At 49.3% G+C, this 14,961-nt stretch overlaps 1 protein-coding gene across 2 annotated transcripts in view; it reads left to right on the plus strand.

The window, feature by feature from the left end:
• COL5A1 (collagen type V alpha 1 chain) overlaps positions 1-14,961 on the plus strand; it is a 142,251-nt gene that overhangs the window by 113,883 nt on the left and 13,407 nt on the right. For both annotated transcript variants that reach the window (XM_030461190.1, XM_030461191.1), the window contains exons 36-57: positions 568-621; positions 1,143-1,196; positions 3,604-3,657; positions 4,926-5,033; positions 5,252-5,341; positions 5,441-5,494; positions 6,123-6,230; positions 7,969-8,076; positions 8,668-8,721; positions 9,319-9,372; positions 9,585-9,692; positions 9,787-9,840; positions 9,930-10,037; positions 10,165-10,218; positions 10,585-10,692; positions 11,733-11,786; positions 12,117-12,170; positions 12,629-12,682; positions 13,136-13,189; positions 13,900-14,007; positions 14,424-14,477; positions 14,572-14,625. In XM_030461190.1, coding sequence (XP_030317050.1) covers positions 568-621; positions 1,143-1,196; positions 3,604-3,657; positions 4,926-5,033; positions 5,252-5,341; positions 5,441-5,494; positions 6,123-6,230; positions 7,969-8,076; positions 8,668-8,721; positions 9,319-9,372; positions 9,585-9,692; positions 9,787-9,840; positions 9,930-10,037; positions 10,165-10,218; positions 10,585-10,692; positions 11,733-11,786; positions 12,117-12,170; positions 12,629-12,682; positions 13,136-13,189; positions 13,900-14,007; positions 14,424-14,477; positions 14,572-14,625 — 1,602 coding nt within the window. The remainder of the gene's footprint in view (positions 1-567; positions 622-1,142; positions 1,197-3,603; positions 3,658-4,925; positions 5,034-5,251; positions 5,342-5,440; positions 5,495-6,122; positions 6,231-7,968; positions 8,077-8,667; positions 8,722-9,318; positions 9,373-9,584; positions 9,693-9,786; positions 9,841-9,929; positions 10,038-10,164; positions 10,219-10,584; positions 10,693-11,732; positions 11,787-12,116; positions 12,171-12,628; positions 12,683-13,135; positions 13,190-13,899; positions 14,008-14,423; positions 14,478-14,571; positions 14,626-14,961) is intronic.

Consider the following 14,961-nt stretch of genomic DNA (forward strand, 5'->3'; position numbering starts at 1 on the left):
GGCAGGGCTGAGGTGGTGGAAAGGAAAAATCTGGTTGGAAAGCTGAGATGAAACGTGGTTTTGTGGAGAGAGGTGTCAGGAGTTAGCTCCTTGCTGAGCTCTCCAAGGAAGACTTGAATGGGACCTTGGATGTCCTGGGTGAGCATCACTCCATGGGAAAAGTCACCCCTGGGTGTTGTGCTGACAGCCTGAGCCCTGGTTTCTGGAGGAGGTGATCCTCTAGGACCTCGTGCTGCTTTCTCTCTCAGCAGAAGAGGGACAAGACCTGTTTTCCATAGCACTGGGAAGGAAAGTCACAGGAAGGCTGTGGTCCCTCTCCATGTTTCAGTGCTTTAGCAGCTTGATCAGCCACTTGGTTAAACATGCCCAGGGGTTCTTAGCTCCCCAGGAATTATTTCAAGTGGTGGTGCCATGCAGTTGCGTCTGGCACTTTGTGGCATTTATCTGGGGTACAAGGAGGTGGCTGTCACAGCTCTCTGCCCAGCTGCTCTTCACACAGAGCTAATACTTTAAAAGAAACTATTCCAGGTTCCTTAACCATGTTTTCTGCCTTGCTTTACATCCCAGGGACCACCAGGGCCTCAAGGACCGACTGGATTTCCTGGACCAAAAGGGCCCCCTGTAAGTAACTCTCTTCCTAGAGCATGCAAAGAAATCCATAAAGCCTTTTCCATGCCAGCACAGTCCCAGCCACTTCTCCAGTGACACCCAATCACTGAGCCATCAGGATAACCCCACAGATTAGGATTTCAAAGAGCCAAGTAAATTGCAGCTGATTGTAGATGTTAATTTCCTAATGACTCCATATCACTGGGATCTCTCCTGGTTGCTTTGGTCTTTATTTTCCCTCTGTATACCGAGAGGAGAGCACTTGGCTCTGCTGTTATACCCTGGTGGGGATCTCAGAAACCTCTTTGGAGTGGTTTCCTTCCCTCTGGTGGGCAACTCACTCCTGCAGTGGAACTGTAACATAAATCTTTCCTTTGGGAGATGTGTTGGAAAGGGCTTTTGGGGTTCTAAGCACCCCCATTTCACTGGATGGGAACTAATGTAAGGAGACGAGTGGGTTTGATTCAGTTCCTTCTCAGTTTTGCTGCTGAGCACTTGGTCATGTTCATTCTCCCTCTGCTTTTCTGCTGTAGGGTCCTCCTGGGAAGGATGGGTTGCCTGGTCACCCTGGCCAGAGAGGAGAAACTGTAAGTAGCCAAAATTCTTGGGCAGATCATAAGTCCTGAGCCTCACCTTTCCAGTTGGTTTTTCTGAACCCTCCTGTGCAGCTGGGGAGATGTGGCCACATGGTTGGTGTCCCATGGGATGAGCAGGATGGGTGCTTCTCATGATGATTTCTGTGATGATTTCATGATGATTTTTGTGCATCAGTTCATATCTCTCTGAAGCCCAAATGACCCTCCTGCCATCTGCTCTTCTGCATTCAGTAATTATTATCTTTCTGTTTGGTATTTTGGGGGAGATGCTAATTCCTTTTCCAGCTCATTGGCTGTTGTTGGTGTGTGTTGTGGGTGTCCCTCTCTCCTCATGCTGCATGTTAGCAGATAGACTCTTTTTTTTTTTTTCTTTTTTTTTTTTTCTCTGTTTATTTTACAGGGAAAGAAAAACCAAAACCCACAGACAAACCAACACCTTCCTCTACTCAGCTTTGCATTTTTCTCCACTGCCTTCCCTGGCAAATGAGCATTAAAAAAGCTTTGCACATCATGTGGTATTTTTTTTTTCCTCTCACACAACAGTTTAATTAACTTGCTTGGCATTTGCTAAGCAAGGCAATGCAAATACTGCTCAGTGCAACACCAGGTATTTATTTACACTCTCTGAGACTGACTTTAATGCAGTGGCTGTGGCATTTTTGAACATCCACTCCTCGGGCCAGGATTAACTTAAAGGTGAAGAGAAGAGTTTTCACCTGCCAGAGCCTGACTCTGACATTTAGTTTTCCCTTGCTGAGTTATCTGCAACTTCCAGGACACCAACATTCAAATTAGAAGGAGCAGCAGCAGCAAAAACTTGGCTTGTATCTGCTGGTATCAACTTCTGAATAAAGCATCAAACTCCAAGTCTGGGAATGGGAATGGAGATGGGGCTTTCAATTATTTGGGGTCTGCAATGTAGGGATTCTGTATAGCCTGCTTCAGTCATTACAGCAGTAGTTTGTCTACCAAAGGGGAATGTTTCCAGAAAACCCCAAATCTGTTCATTTGTGCCATCAACAAGCTTGCAAAAATCACTTTCCTCTGATTCCTTTTGGGGTGCAGGCCCTGGTAGCAGAAGTCTCTTTTCTGTCCTGCTCTCATCACACAGAGCTAAAAAGCAAAGAGAGAAACATTAAAACTATTTTAAATGTCATTTCCACATCAGCAGCTCCCTCTGTATCCTCACAGAAGAAACCTAAACTTGAAATCTGTGTGTCCAACAGTTCCCATCGTTTTACTTTTCATTTAGTAGCAAGTAGGCACACTGAAGGATAATGAAACATTTGGCCACATTAAATATAAAAAGATTGGATCTAAAAGAGAAGAAAATCACTAAAAACTCTGCCCAAGGCTCAGGCAGGATAAAAGGAAACCCCTTTCTTCAGATTCATAGGAAAAGCCCTGCACAAAACTGGCTGAAATCTTTTTCCACGATAAGAGCTTAAATTGTACATTCTTTCACAAAGCTGTTTTGCCATTACCCCATCAGTGACAGGATATTTTCTGTGACCTGCAGACAGCTATAAAATAGCATGGAGTAGTTTGTGGTTTGTTTTTTTTTTTAGCATGACACATTCCCGTTGGCTCAGGATTTATCTGATCATCTTCTGTGGCAATGAGAACAGAGCCTGTGTGCCCTCGATGCCATTTCTCAGGCTTGTCAGCGTGCTATAGGAAGAATGATAATTAATGTGCTTTTTAAAAGAGTGGCTTAGGAGAGCCAAACAATCACAGTGGGGACAGTTGGTTATTGTCACTCTCCAGAATGTCACTGGAAGAAGCTGTCATGGAGACTTTGCTCCTCATCAGCAGCATTTAGAGAGAAGCACATTTGTCATTTCTTTCAACAGCTGTTGATAAAGAAAATAAAGGTTCCTGCAGCCCCCCCCCCCAAGGCTTCAGAGGGGCTGGAGACTGGGGCTGCCAGTGCCCACAGTGGAAGATGCTCACGCAGGCTCCCAGCTCCTGGGGGCCAAGCCTAAACCAGGACAGGGGGCAGGAGAAGGGAAATGGTTATTCAGAATTGTGCAGCATGAAGGAACTCTCACGTTCTGCCTTTTTAACAGCCTTTTTCTCTGTAGGTTTTATGAGTGTAGCAATTTTTTAATGCATGTATGGGCAATCCTGCAGCCAAACCCCCCCAGCAGCTGCATCAAAACAGCAGAGCTGAGCTTTGGGAATCCTTTTCTTCCTCTGTTTTGCCCCTGTGTGTATATGTAGAAGCACATTATTTCCATTCTCTGTTTGATTTCATGTTTCTTTGGTTTTGGGGTGTCCAGCCATTCCTGATCAGTAGTTTCACCAGAGGAGCAGCATTGGTGGCATCCTGTGACCCTCACTGGAGCACTCCTTCAGCTAAATGGCATCTAATTTCTCTTTTCCTTTTCTCTAACAGGGTTTCCAAGGCAAGACTGGCCCCCCAGGACCCCCTGGTGTTGTAGGCCCTCAGGTAGGAAACAAAACCTCCTCTTCCAGGGGTAGCAAGAAAGTTTGATGGCTTTGAAATTCCTGGCCAAGGTGTGAAATTACTCCAGGGGGTCCCAGCCCACCTTGTCCAGGCATTAGGATGGCATTAAGCTGCTGAAAATGAGGTGGCTCCTGTGAACTTAGCACCACTACCTCGGTGTAAAGTTGGTGTAGGATGAGTGAGAAGCCAGCTACCCACAGCCTGACCAAAAAACCTAAAGCAAGCAGAAAGTTAAACGTGTTAAGTGCTCTTACACATGGTTATGAAGATGTACATGGAGTTAGGAAGCAGCTCATCCCCCTTTAACATAAAGCACTGCTGGGTCTGCCAGAGTTGGGCTGGTTTTCTTGTAGCCACAATGAGCTCTGTGCAGCCTGGGAATAGGAGGTGCACAACCAGGATTTGTCACCCTCAGGTGGGGACAGGGAAGGTTTGGGGCTCCCGTTTTGCAGGCAGAGTCCTGAGCCTTTGGGTTGAGTCTGCTCTCCTGAGCTGCTGAGGAGGTTGCTCTTTAATTACAAACCAATTAATTTCTCCTCAGTTTAAAGTTCCCTGATTTGTAAATCCCTTGATGAGGGGCAATTCCCTGCCTCTCCCTCTCTTCCCAACTTGCAAGTTGTGTTCTGGGGGGATTTCCTTTGGCTCTCTCAGGGCGATGCTGCCGGGCGAGTGCGGCGTTAGCATTCTGCTGGCACTAAGTGACACCCTGCAGTGTGACACCAGTGACAGCCACCCTCCCAGGGGACACCAGTCTGCAGGGAGGTGACAGCTTTCTACATGTGGCTTTTTGTCCTCCAAAATGTGAGGAGCCTTCTGCACTGGGCCTTACACTCCCCTTGTCAGCCTTGGTGTGCACTGGGTGCAGGGACTGCCGTGTGGTACAAGCCTGCTCCATCATTTATGCCCTGTATAAGATTGTAGAGTACTTAAGAAGTTTTTAATTATCAAAAAAAAAGAAAACAACACAATCCCTGGGCATAATAGTTGGAGGAATAGTATCTCGTTTATGTGAACAATCTCATTTCAGAGGTTCCCAAAGCCTCTAGTCTGTCAAGTGCAAGGTTGCTCTTCTCCCAGTGGAGGCAAAAGGAGGCATCTCTGCAGGGGCTTCTGGTGGTACTGAGGGGATAACTAAGGGGGAAGGAGGATCTTCCACCCCATTGGAACTTAAGGAGCAAAGGGATAGCCTGCATCCCTTCCTTCCTTGGTTCTTCTGATCCCCACCTTCTCCCTGACCTCTGTTTCTTCAGGGTCCAACTGGTGAGACTGGGCCAATGGGTGAGCGAGGACATCCAGGCCCTCCGGGTCCCCCAGGTGAACAAGGTCTTCCTGGCCTCACTGGAAAAGAAGGAACAAAGGTAGGGACCAGCAGCCTGCTGGATTCTTCACCTTCTTTGCAAGCCTGGATGCCTGCTTCTCTCCCAGAGAAGGAGAGGGATGATTCAGACAAGACAAGATGTTCTCCAGTGCTTCACCATGTCTTTAGCCCAGAGGCAGGAGCTGGGTCTCTGGAGCCTGCAGATCCTCAGCAATTTATCACTTTATATTTGATAAATTTATCAATTTGTCATTGCAGGGAGACCCTGGTCCTGCTGGCCTTCCAGGGAAGGATGGTCCCCCAGGCTTACGAGGCTTCCCAGGAGAGAGAGGGCTCCCTGGCCCCATTGTGAGTAGAGGCTGCAGGGTCTTTCCAGGGGGCTGGTGGAAGCCCAGCTGGTGGGGGCAGCTCTCATCTCCCCAAATGACTTTGTTTTCTCCCCTCCAGGGTTCTCCAGGGCTGAAAGGCAACGAAGGTCCCCCGGGCCCCCCAGGTCCAGCAGTGAGTATCCTTGCCCTCACAGCCACCACTGAACACATTTACAAGCTTGGCAAGGCCAAAGGGAGGGTTACTCACAGGTCAGGGCTCCATCCTTTATTTCTTTTACACTAATGACCTCCTGGATGTTGCTCTTTTTTTTTTTTTTTTTTTTTTTTTTACAACTCACACATGCCATCTGTGAACATACATGATAAGGCAAAGGAACAGGGATGACTCAGGGCATTGAGATTTTTGTTCCCAAGGCACCAGCTTTCCCTCTGGAGGTTTTCCTCACTGGAGACCCATGTTCTGTGCAGCCCTCCTGGAAGAAAATACTCATCATCCAACCCCCTCTGCTGCATTGGTCATGAAGTGCCTTGTGCTCTTGGTCCAAGCTGATTATATCCCTCCCAGAAACTGAGCTCCCGACCTCATCCAGAGAACTAAGCCCTTCCAAGGATTTTAATTAAGAAAAGAGCTGTAGGACCTCTTGGGCTGATGATACCACATCTTTACATGGCAGTCACACCCCAGATGTGCTCACTTACAGACGACACACTGCAGCATCCTACTGCTGTATTTCTTTCTTTCTCTGTAAAGGTGAAGCTCAATACTCCAGCTAATGCTTCCTGCCTTCTTCTCTGAACAGGGTTCTCCTGGTGAACGTGGTCCTGCAGGATCAGCTGGCCCAATAGGCTTGCCAGGGAGACCTGGCCCCCAGGGGCCTCCAGGACCTGCAGGTGAAAAGGGAGCCCCAGTAAGTACCAGTATAAAGATGAACAGCTAAGGGTCAACTAAAGATGTGCCTAGTAGGAAGCTGAGCATGGAGACATTCTCTGGGTTTGTGTATAAAAGATTTAGGAAGGGACGGTCTCATCTTGGGTGCATCACCCACTACATGGACACCCAGTGGATGTGGTCCCAGGGATCAAACTGTCCTCAGGCAACAAGAAGGGATGAGGCCAGGTGAAATGACAGCCTGGGTGACCTCCAGATGCCATCCAGCCAAGGGACAGGTCTGTGTGCAGGGGGGTGAACCAACCCCATCACCCCTTCCAAGGATGCTACGGCCGCAGCCACTCAGCCCACATCAACCCTTGCTCTGCCCTGACCAAGGTGCTGCCCAGGCTTTGGCTCCTTTTCCCAGGATGCTGCGTGCATCAACATTCCCAGGCATCCTGCTGGAAAGAGCTGCTCCCAGCTGAGTGCTGCCATATGGTCCCTCGCTGTCACCAGCCCCCGCGCGCTCCCGCGTCTTTCGCTCCCCAGCCACGCACGGGAAATGTCACGTGCAGGCAGGAGGGAGTGGGCTGCTGGTATTATTTCTGTCCCCTGAGAGCACAGCACCCTGCCAGACCCGAGGGGGAAGGCTGAGCTTCTCGTTTGCACCCAAATGTTTTTGCAGGGGCTCAAAAACCTCCCTCCAACTTAAAACTGGGCTTCAGACCCAGCCAAACGGGATACCCAGGGAGGGGCTCAAAGCCTCAGCCCTGGAGATATTCAAGGTGAGGCCACGAGCAATCTGATCTAGTTGAGGGTGTCCTATAGGGGGGATGGACTAGGTGGCCTTTAGAGTTGCCTTCCAATCCAGATTATTCTGTGATTCCATGAACCAAGCTCTGTCTGAGGCGGTTTCAGACACCACGGGGATGCTGATGGTGATGGATGGTTGTTATCAGAAGTGTTTATCAGCCACTGCTTTCCACATTTGCTGGCTTATTAAAACTCCAGCAGCTAGTCCAGAGGCAAGGGCTTCCTGGTGAATCAGCTTTATGAACATCTGTCTTGCCAAGTTCCTACATGATGTATCTGTGGATAGATGAATAGGCAATCTATGTGGCATCTAATTATTCAGCATAGAGCATCCCAGGATTCAGATGCAATTAAATTATGTACGAGGAAACTGAAAAATATTCACTGTTGAGTTCCTGTAAACAAACAAATGTGATTGAAGGCTCCAGGTCTGAAGGGTAATGGGAGATGTTTAAGCAGCAGAAATTGCTTTATTCACTTCAAGTGTTTTCCTTTGTGCAGACGTTCAGGAGAGAGCTTGGGGCCTCCTGAGAAACCCCCATGAGTTGGGAATCAGCCAGGGAGGGAGCAGCCCCTGAGTGCTGGGGCAGCCAGGACCAGAATCAATAAAAACTGGCTTACAGGACTGAAAATGAGTTGAGGTCTTGTTTGTCATCCAGAGAGAGATGGCAGAGGGTTCAGATTAAATCTGATTATATTGCTATAGCAGTGAAATTGCAGCTGTGGTCTGGGTATTCACTGCTTAGATTTGTTTGTTCTGTCTTTCTCAAGATAAGAATCTTGCCTTGTTTCAAACAGCACAGAGAGCCTGATGAAAGAAATATCAGCTGGAACTGGTTTTGCTCTACCTGCCCATATAGGCAGGGGTCATTAGCAGCTGAATAAAATGTAATGGGATGTAATGGGTTGGCTGGAGGGAGGAGAAGAGCTCTGTGTGACCTCTCTGCTTCTTCTGCTTCCAGGGTGAGAAGGGTCCCCAAGGACCAGCTGGCCGGGATGGCATCCAGGGCCCAGTGGGACTGCCAGGGCCAGCAGGTCCTGTTGGACCCCCTGGAGAAGATGGGGACAAGGTGGGAGCAGCTCCCTGCTGGGCAGGGTCTCTCTGGGAAGACCCTGGGCAATGTCCCCTATTGCCACTAAGCTTTTTCACCACCTTGGGTTGGGTTTGCTGCTGGGCTTGGCACCAGGGATATTTCTGGCACTTGGAACTCCAGGGGATCAGCAGAGTTTGGTCTGGGGAGCAGCAGGGAAATGAAGCTGTGCCACTTGCTGAAATCCAGTTTCCCTCCCCAAATCCTGTACCAGGGCACCTGGCCTTTCCAAATTAATTACCTGTGTCCACCCTCTTATTAAGCCCCTCTGGACTGGAGTATTCTTAGAAAACATCAGCTGGGATGAATCCTTCATTGCTGCTGTCAAGATCTGCAAGATGCTGCTGCTTGCATCTCACGGCAGCAAAGGAAAGTGTCAGGATGCAGAAGTTTGATTACACCTGGAATGGCCAAATCTCTGACCCATTTCAGAACATTCTGGGGTACTTCTGGGGGAATTGGCATCCTTGGGGATGGGTGTGCAGCCACACGGGACTATTGGTTGAGAACATTTTGAGATATGGATATGGTGACCAAGTGAACTAACTTTGTAACCTTTGTACCTGGCAGGGGGAGATCGGGGAGCCTGGCCAGAAGGGCAGCAAGGGTGACAAAGGGGAGCAGGTGAGTAGGGGGGACATCTGCATAGCTGCTCCCCTGGAGGAGCATGGCCATGCTGTGGGGCTTGATGGAAACGGGAACCAGTATCATTTTAACTTCTTTCTGTCATTGCTTCATCTCCTCCTTTGCTTCATCAAATGCCCACACGATGTAAAAAAAGAGCAAGTGTGAGCCTCCAGCTCCCAGGAACACTCTGAGATGTTTCCATGTCACCCGTGGACTGTGCTAATAGCTGTGAAACTTCAGCAGCCCTCGCCATTAGAGTTGGGTGTTCAGCTGTACTTCTTATAGCACCCTACAGCACCCTTTATGTGCTGCTTGGAGCTTGAGGAACAGAAAATAAATAACACAGAAATGTCTAGAGAGAACTGAGCAGTGTGAGATTGCTCTGCTTGGGCAAACCCACACTCAGAATGTCCCCTGTGCCACTGGCACCAGGGCTTGAGGGATGCTGCTGTGTCTGGGGAGTCTGGACCCTGTCCTTCCTCTCTCTTTTGATGCAGATTTCCTAGAGGCTGTGTTGAAGGCATTGCCTTTTCCAGGTGTTTTTTTTTCACTCCATGATCCTAACAGTGCCACTGCTCTTCTGTTTCATGGCAGGGCCCACCAGGTCCCACCGGTCCCCAGGGTCCTATCGGTCAACCTGGGCCAGCTGTGAGTATTGTCCCCTGTTAACAGAAATTCCCTTTCTTCCCATAAAATCTCCTGGGGAGCACCACAAGGATCAGCACTTTCTGCCTGGCACTGCTGGTGCCCAGGGCATGAGCTGGGGGCATTGCCCCTGGCTGCTGCAGGACCTGATGGGGATGGGGTTTGGTACCTCCCAGGTGCCTTTGCCAAGCTGTGTCAGGCTTTTTTCTTTGTAGGGTGCTGATGGAGAGCCAGGTCCCAGGGGACAGCAAGGCCTCTTTGGTCAGAAAGGTGATGAAGGACCTCGAGGTTTCCCTGGTCCCCCCGGCCCTGTGGGCTTGCAGGTAATCTGCAGCAGCAAGGATGGGTTTAGGGTAATGAGAGTTGGGGGGGCTGTGAGATGTTCCCAGCTAAAACTCATTCTCTTCACCTCCACAGGGCTTGCCTGGGCCACCTGGGGAAAAGGGAGAGACTGGTGATGTTGGGCAAATGGTAAGATGGTTTCATGCTTCTTTTTTCAGTACTGCCATAGACATTGCTCCAAGAAACATCTCTTAAATTTTGTCTTCTTTTTCTCTCAGGGCCCCCCAGGCCCACCTGGACCCAGAGGTCCATCTGGACCACCAGGAGCAGATGGTCCACAGGGTCCTCCCGGGGGAATAGGAAATCCTGGTGCAGTAGGAGAGAAGGTAAAGCACCCAGAAAACCCTAACTGAAGCCAGCAAGAGTTTGCAACAAGACTCGGGTCAGGTCTTGGCTCCATCAGCAGAAAACCCTGCAGAAGTCTAACTGCTCAACCTCTTTTCCCTTCTGTAGGGTGAACCTGGTGAATCTGGTGAGCCTGGTCTTCCCGGAGAGGTTGGCCTCCCAGTAAGTATCCTGCAAGGTGGCTTTTGGTCTGATGGAGAAGATCTTTCCTTCAGTGGTGTCCCCTGGGTGCAGGGCTGCTGAAGGGGCAGCTGTGGATGGGGCTGCTGGGATGGAATCAGCCACATCCTTGGGTTGGGTATGGGGTGACACATCACCACGTTGCTGGGTATTTATAGTCTAACATTTAGTCACCAACTGTGGGCTACCCACGGCTGAACACCAGTTAATCTTTGTGGGAAGGGACTGTTAAATCATCTCCTTGTGTTTGGAGAGGCAAACACAGCTTCTTGCTCAGAATTGATTAAAGAATGATGAGATGGGGAAGTTGTTTTCCTAGATAACAGAAACTCCCTTTGTCTTTCACAGGGTCCCAAAGGTGAAAGAGGGGAAAAGGGGGAAGCAGGTCCCTCTGGTGCTGCTGGACCACCTGGTCCCAAAGGTCCACCAGGTGATGATGGTCCCAAGGGCAGCCCTGTAAGTACCCCCTGCTCTCCAAGCAGTGCTTCCTCTTCTCACTCCCCTGAGATGGCTGCATGAAAAGGTGTTCTCTGGAGATTTTTGTGGAAATTTGCAATAGTTTGCCAGCCAGAGAATTATTCCTCTGATGATATATGGTATCAGTCCCCTTCTCTGGGGTGCTAATGAGGAAAAGACCCAGCTGCACCATATCTCCCAGCAATACTTGAATTATGAGTCCTTTTTGCAGCTGATCAGAAATCTCCCCCTGACGGAGAGGGCAGCAGGGCCACTTTGCACTTGAGCTCAGGTTTTGCCAGGGTCTTCTGCACCCAAGTGAAGATTTATGTGAATTTGGGAGCTGTACCTCTAGGGTGGGATCCCTGCTGCTGCTAATTGCTGTAGCTCTCTTGAAGCCAGCAGAGCAAACCTGATTTATCCCCCGTGACACCAGCACAGCATTTATCTTGCCGACTTCTTTTGATGCTTGCTGGCTGAAGAAATTTATTCTGTGATAAGCAAAGCTGGCATGAAGCAGCAGAGGAGGCAGGGGAGTTAGTCATCTCTCTTAACAGATGGGCTTGTAGGATATGGCATTATTGGTCTGAAAGCTGTTCTCCCGAATCATCTGAAGTACACAGCAGACATTGTGTGGAGAAGAATGGTGAAGCCTTGTAGTCGTTAAGCACTTTGAAAGGATCTTCATGCCCAAAATGTTACACAGCATGGAGGAAGCAAAAGCAGAATTTTCTGATTTGCACCTTCCCCCCCCACGCTGGGAGGATTTCACTGTCACTCACCTGATGCAGTTAGGAGAAACCCAGTGAAACTTCCAGCCTTGACACTGGAGCTTTGCTCTGGATGCAGAGCTGAACCAGTGGCTGCAAGAGGGTGGAATTACTGAAGATGCAAAGGTGGGATGTGATCTAGGACTGTGTCTGAGGATAGAACTGGGGTTTTGCTCCATGGGGTGTCACTGCAGCAGTAGGCACTAGTGCTCTGCAGTCCTTCAGGTACCACATCTCTAACTTGGGGATGTCCTTCTTCTCTCTTTGCAGGGTCCAGTTGGTTTCCCTGGTGACCCTGGTCCTCCTGGAGAACCTGGTCCAGCTGTAAGTGTTTGTGTCCCAGAGGGGCAGTTAGGTTCCTCCTCTTTGTGCTGCTGATTCACCAGCAGCTCCTCTGGCATTCACTCTACTGGGGAAAAAGGAGAAATTCTCTCTATTTTGTCTGACCATGCTACAGCCTTTGGGGCAGCAGCTCTTTGAACGTTGCTCTCCATCTGGCACAGGGTGCTTGCTGGCCAGTGTTCCCAGCAGGAGATGGGGAGGGATGGTGCCTGGGACATGTAGATCAGCTGAACCAGACTTGCTGCTGCTAACACTGCTCAGCTCCATTCCCACCCCAACCATGCCTGTGTGGGGTTTTCTCTTCTTTTTTAGGGTCAAGATGGTCCCCCTGGTGACAAAGGAGACGATGGCGAACCTGGACAGACTGTGAGTAATGGGATGAGATCTGGTCCCCAGCAGTCCCCATGGTTTCTGTGTGCAAATCCAAGGACTTTTAACACAGAAGGACACAGAGAATCTAATTGTCACCAGCTTCTGCTGCCCTGGTCCCCCCTGGCTGCTGCCACCCCCCTGGCTGCTGCCACCCCCCTGGCTGCTGCCACCCCCCTGGCTGCTCAGCCATGCATCCTGACAGCAAACATCAGCTCATGGAAAGAGAAAAAATCTCAGACTTTCCTTCTTCCCTGTGCTGTGCCTTCTGGTTCCACATGGTGGGAAGGGATAAAACGAGACACTGCCTGCACCCCGAGGAGGTGTCAGGAGCTGTCCTGGTCACCCACCCCTCAACTTAGCACAAACTCTGGATCTTGACTTTGAGATGTTGGCTCCTCCTTCCTGTGGCTTGTGGTGCAGTTATGGGTTGTTCTCATCCCTTCTCCATCTAGGGTTCCCCTGGTCCCACGGGAGAGCCAGGCCCCTCCGGACCTCCAGGAAAAAGGGTAAGCTGCTTGGTTAGGGTTTTTTTTCCAAATCTACTCCTTCTTTTTTGAAACTGATGTTATCATGAGGTCTACAGGAAATGCAAGGCAGCAGCATGTGAAAAATAAAAATCAAACAAAAAAACCCCACCAAAACAGAGAAAAAAATAAAAATTACTGCACCATCCACATCTGTTGGAAATGGGTGGGAAGTTGCCAACTGAATCCCATGGATTTTTTTTGAGATTTTTTAGCACCCAAAATACAAAGATGGGGTGCTTCTGCTCTTCCAGCCTAGCTAGCAGAGACCAGGGATTCATTTAGCAAGGAGCTAATTTCAAAAGCTTTTCAGGGATATTTGTCTCCATTTTGTCTTCTTCCCTGGGGCTGTAGCATCACTTTGCTAATTCCAGCAGGCCATTGCAGAGCAGCAGGATCTAATTGTGTTTTGAATCTATTTTGTGCTTTCTCTAGGGCCCTCCTGGTCCTGCTGGTCCTGAAGGGAGGCAAGGAGAGAAAGGAGCCAAGGTAAGAGCTGAATGGGATTTCACTTCTACCACATCCTTTGTGTGCATCTTCTGAGAACATCCGAGTTTGAAAGGCAGGGATTTGATGTCACTGCATGCTGCAACAAATTAGCCTAAATTTGGGGGCTGCTGGCCTCAAATCTCTGTTTGTGTTTCATCTTTTAATAAGTGCTGTGGAGATAATTAGGGCTTGGTGAAGTCGTGGAAATGTTTTCTTCATTTTGAAATGACAAAGTGACATAAAAGGCAATCGAATGTGTTGTAAATAATGTGATGTGCACAGCCCTGAGTGCCTTCCCAAGGCAAACACAGCTTTATTGGGCTGTGATGGTTCTGGGAGGAGTGGTGGGGAAACGTGGAGTGGGGTTGCAAATTATACATCTCGTTGTGTCTGCTGGTGGAAGATGTCCTCTGCTAGCTCATCTCCCTGGCCCAAGCCCAGGAAAGTTGTCTGCTCTGGAGAGCTGGTAGCCCAAGGGCTATTCCTGCTGGAAAACAGCAGAAATAGGCAAGGCTGAAATGTGGAGGAGTTTGGAGACTTCTCCTCAGTGCCTAAGGGAGTGGGAGCAGCAGGAAAATCAAGGAGCAGAAAGCTTTACCTGCTCTGCATGGAGCTGCATCCTCTCTGTGACATCCTGGCAGCACCCACAGCATATTTAAGATTGTTTGATGCCTCAGTGCAAATGAAACTCTACTTTCTGCTGTGTCTAGGGTGAAGCTGGTTTGGAAGGACCTCCTGGGAAGACTGGTCCCATTGGTCCCCAAGGTGCTCCAGGGAAGCCCGGCCCCGATGGCCTTCGAGGAATTCCTGGGCCAGTTGTGAGTGTTCCCAAACTGAGCAAAGTCTGAGAAAGCCTCTGGGCAGGATTGTTCCTGGTGCTTTACCATAACCCATCCAACTGGGAAGATGTCTTTCTGCCAGTGTAATGTTCTGCCTGGGCTTAAATGCCTGGAAGCAGAGAAAACAGCTTTAGTGGAAATAGTATGATGGAAATCATCTCCCAGCATCTTCAAGTCTTGGGTCTGCTCACCTGTTCCCCATGAGCTCCAAAGTCACTTTTCCAGTAGAGTTCTGAGCATGAAAGGAACATAAACCCTTTTGCCTTTCCCATCTGTGAGAAGCAAGGGCAAACAAGTCCCTGGCAGAGGGGCCAGAGGAGAGGTGAATAATCAGAATAATCCCAGCTGGGAGCACTGCTGGTATCAATTGGTGAGGGAATTGCACTGTTTTACAGGGTGAACAAGGTCTCCCAGGATCTCCTGGCCCAGATGGTCCTCCAGGCCCAATGGTATGTCCAGAGCATGAAATTCCATGAGGTTTCGTTGTAGGTGAATGCACTTTATGTGAATTAATTCTTTTGTTTTCCCCCCTGTCTCCCAAAGGGCCCTCCGGGTTTGCCTGGTCTTAAAGGAGACTCTGGTCCTAAAGGGGAGAAGGTGAGAATGGTTCACACAGTCTTGCTGTGGGACCTGATGTCTGGGTTTGGGGGGAAAAAAAAAAAAAAAAAGTCATTGAATCTGGCAGGCCAAGGCTGAGGAGTGCCACCAGCCCCAGGTGCTCTGCAAGTATTGGACATATCTTTAAGGAGAGATGGAGAGTTGTGTGTGCCCTAAAGGATGCAAACACCTGGCGTTAGGGCAGGATTCTTATCCTGTAAGGATTGATCTGTTATGTGTTAGGGCACAAAATGAGCAGTGTAGCAATTCTCTTTCTATATTTATAGAATTCAGGGGTGCAGAAACCCAGTGCTTTGCCCTGCTCCCAGGTGTCAG

Source organism: Calypte anna, chromosome 17 (genome assembly GCF_003957555.1).
Source record: "Calypte anna isolate BGI_N300 chromosome 17, bCalAnn1_v1.p, whole genome shotgun sequence".
Taxonomy (NCBI): Eukaryota; Metazoa; Chordata; class Aves; order Apodiformes; family Trochilidae; genus Calypte; species Calypte anna.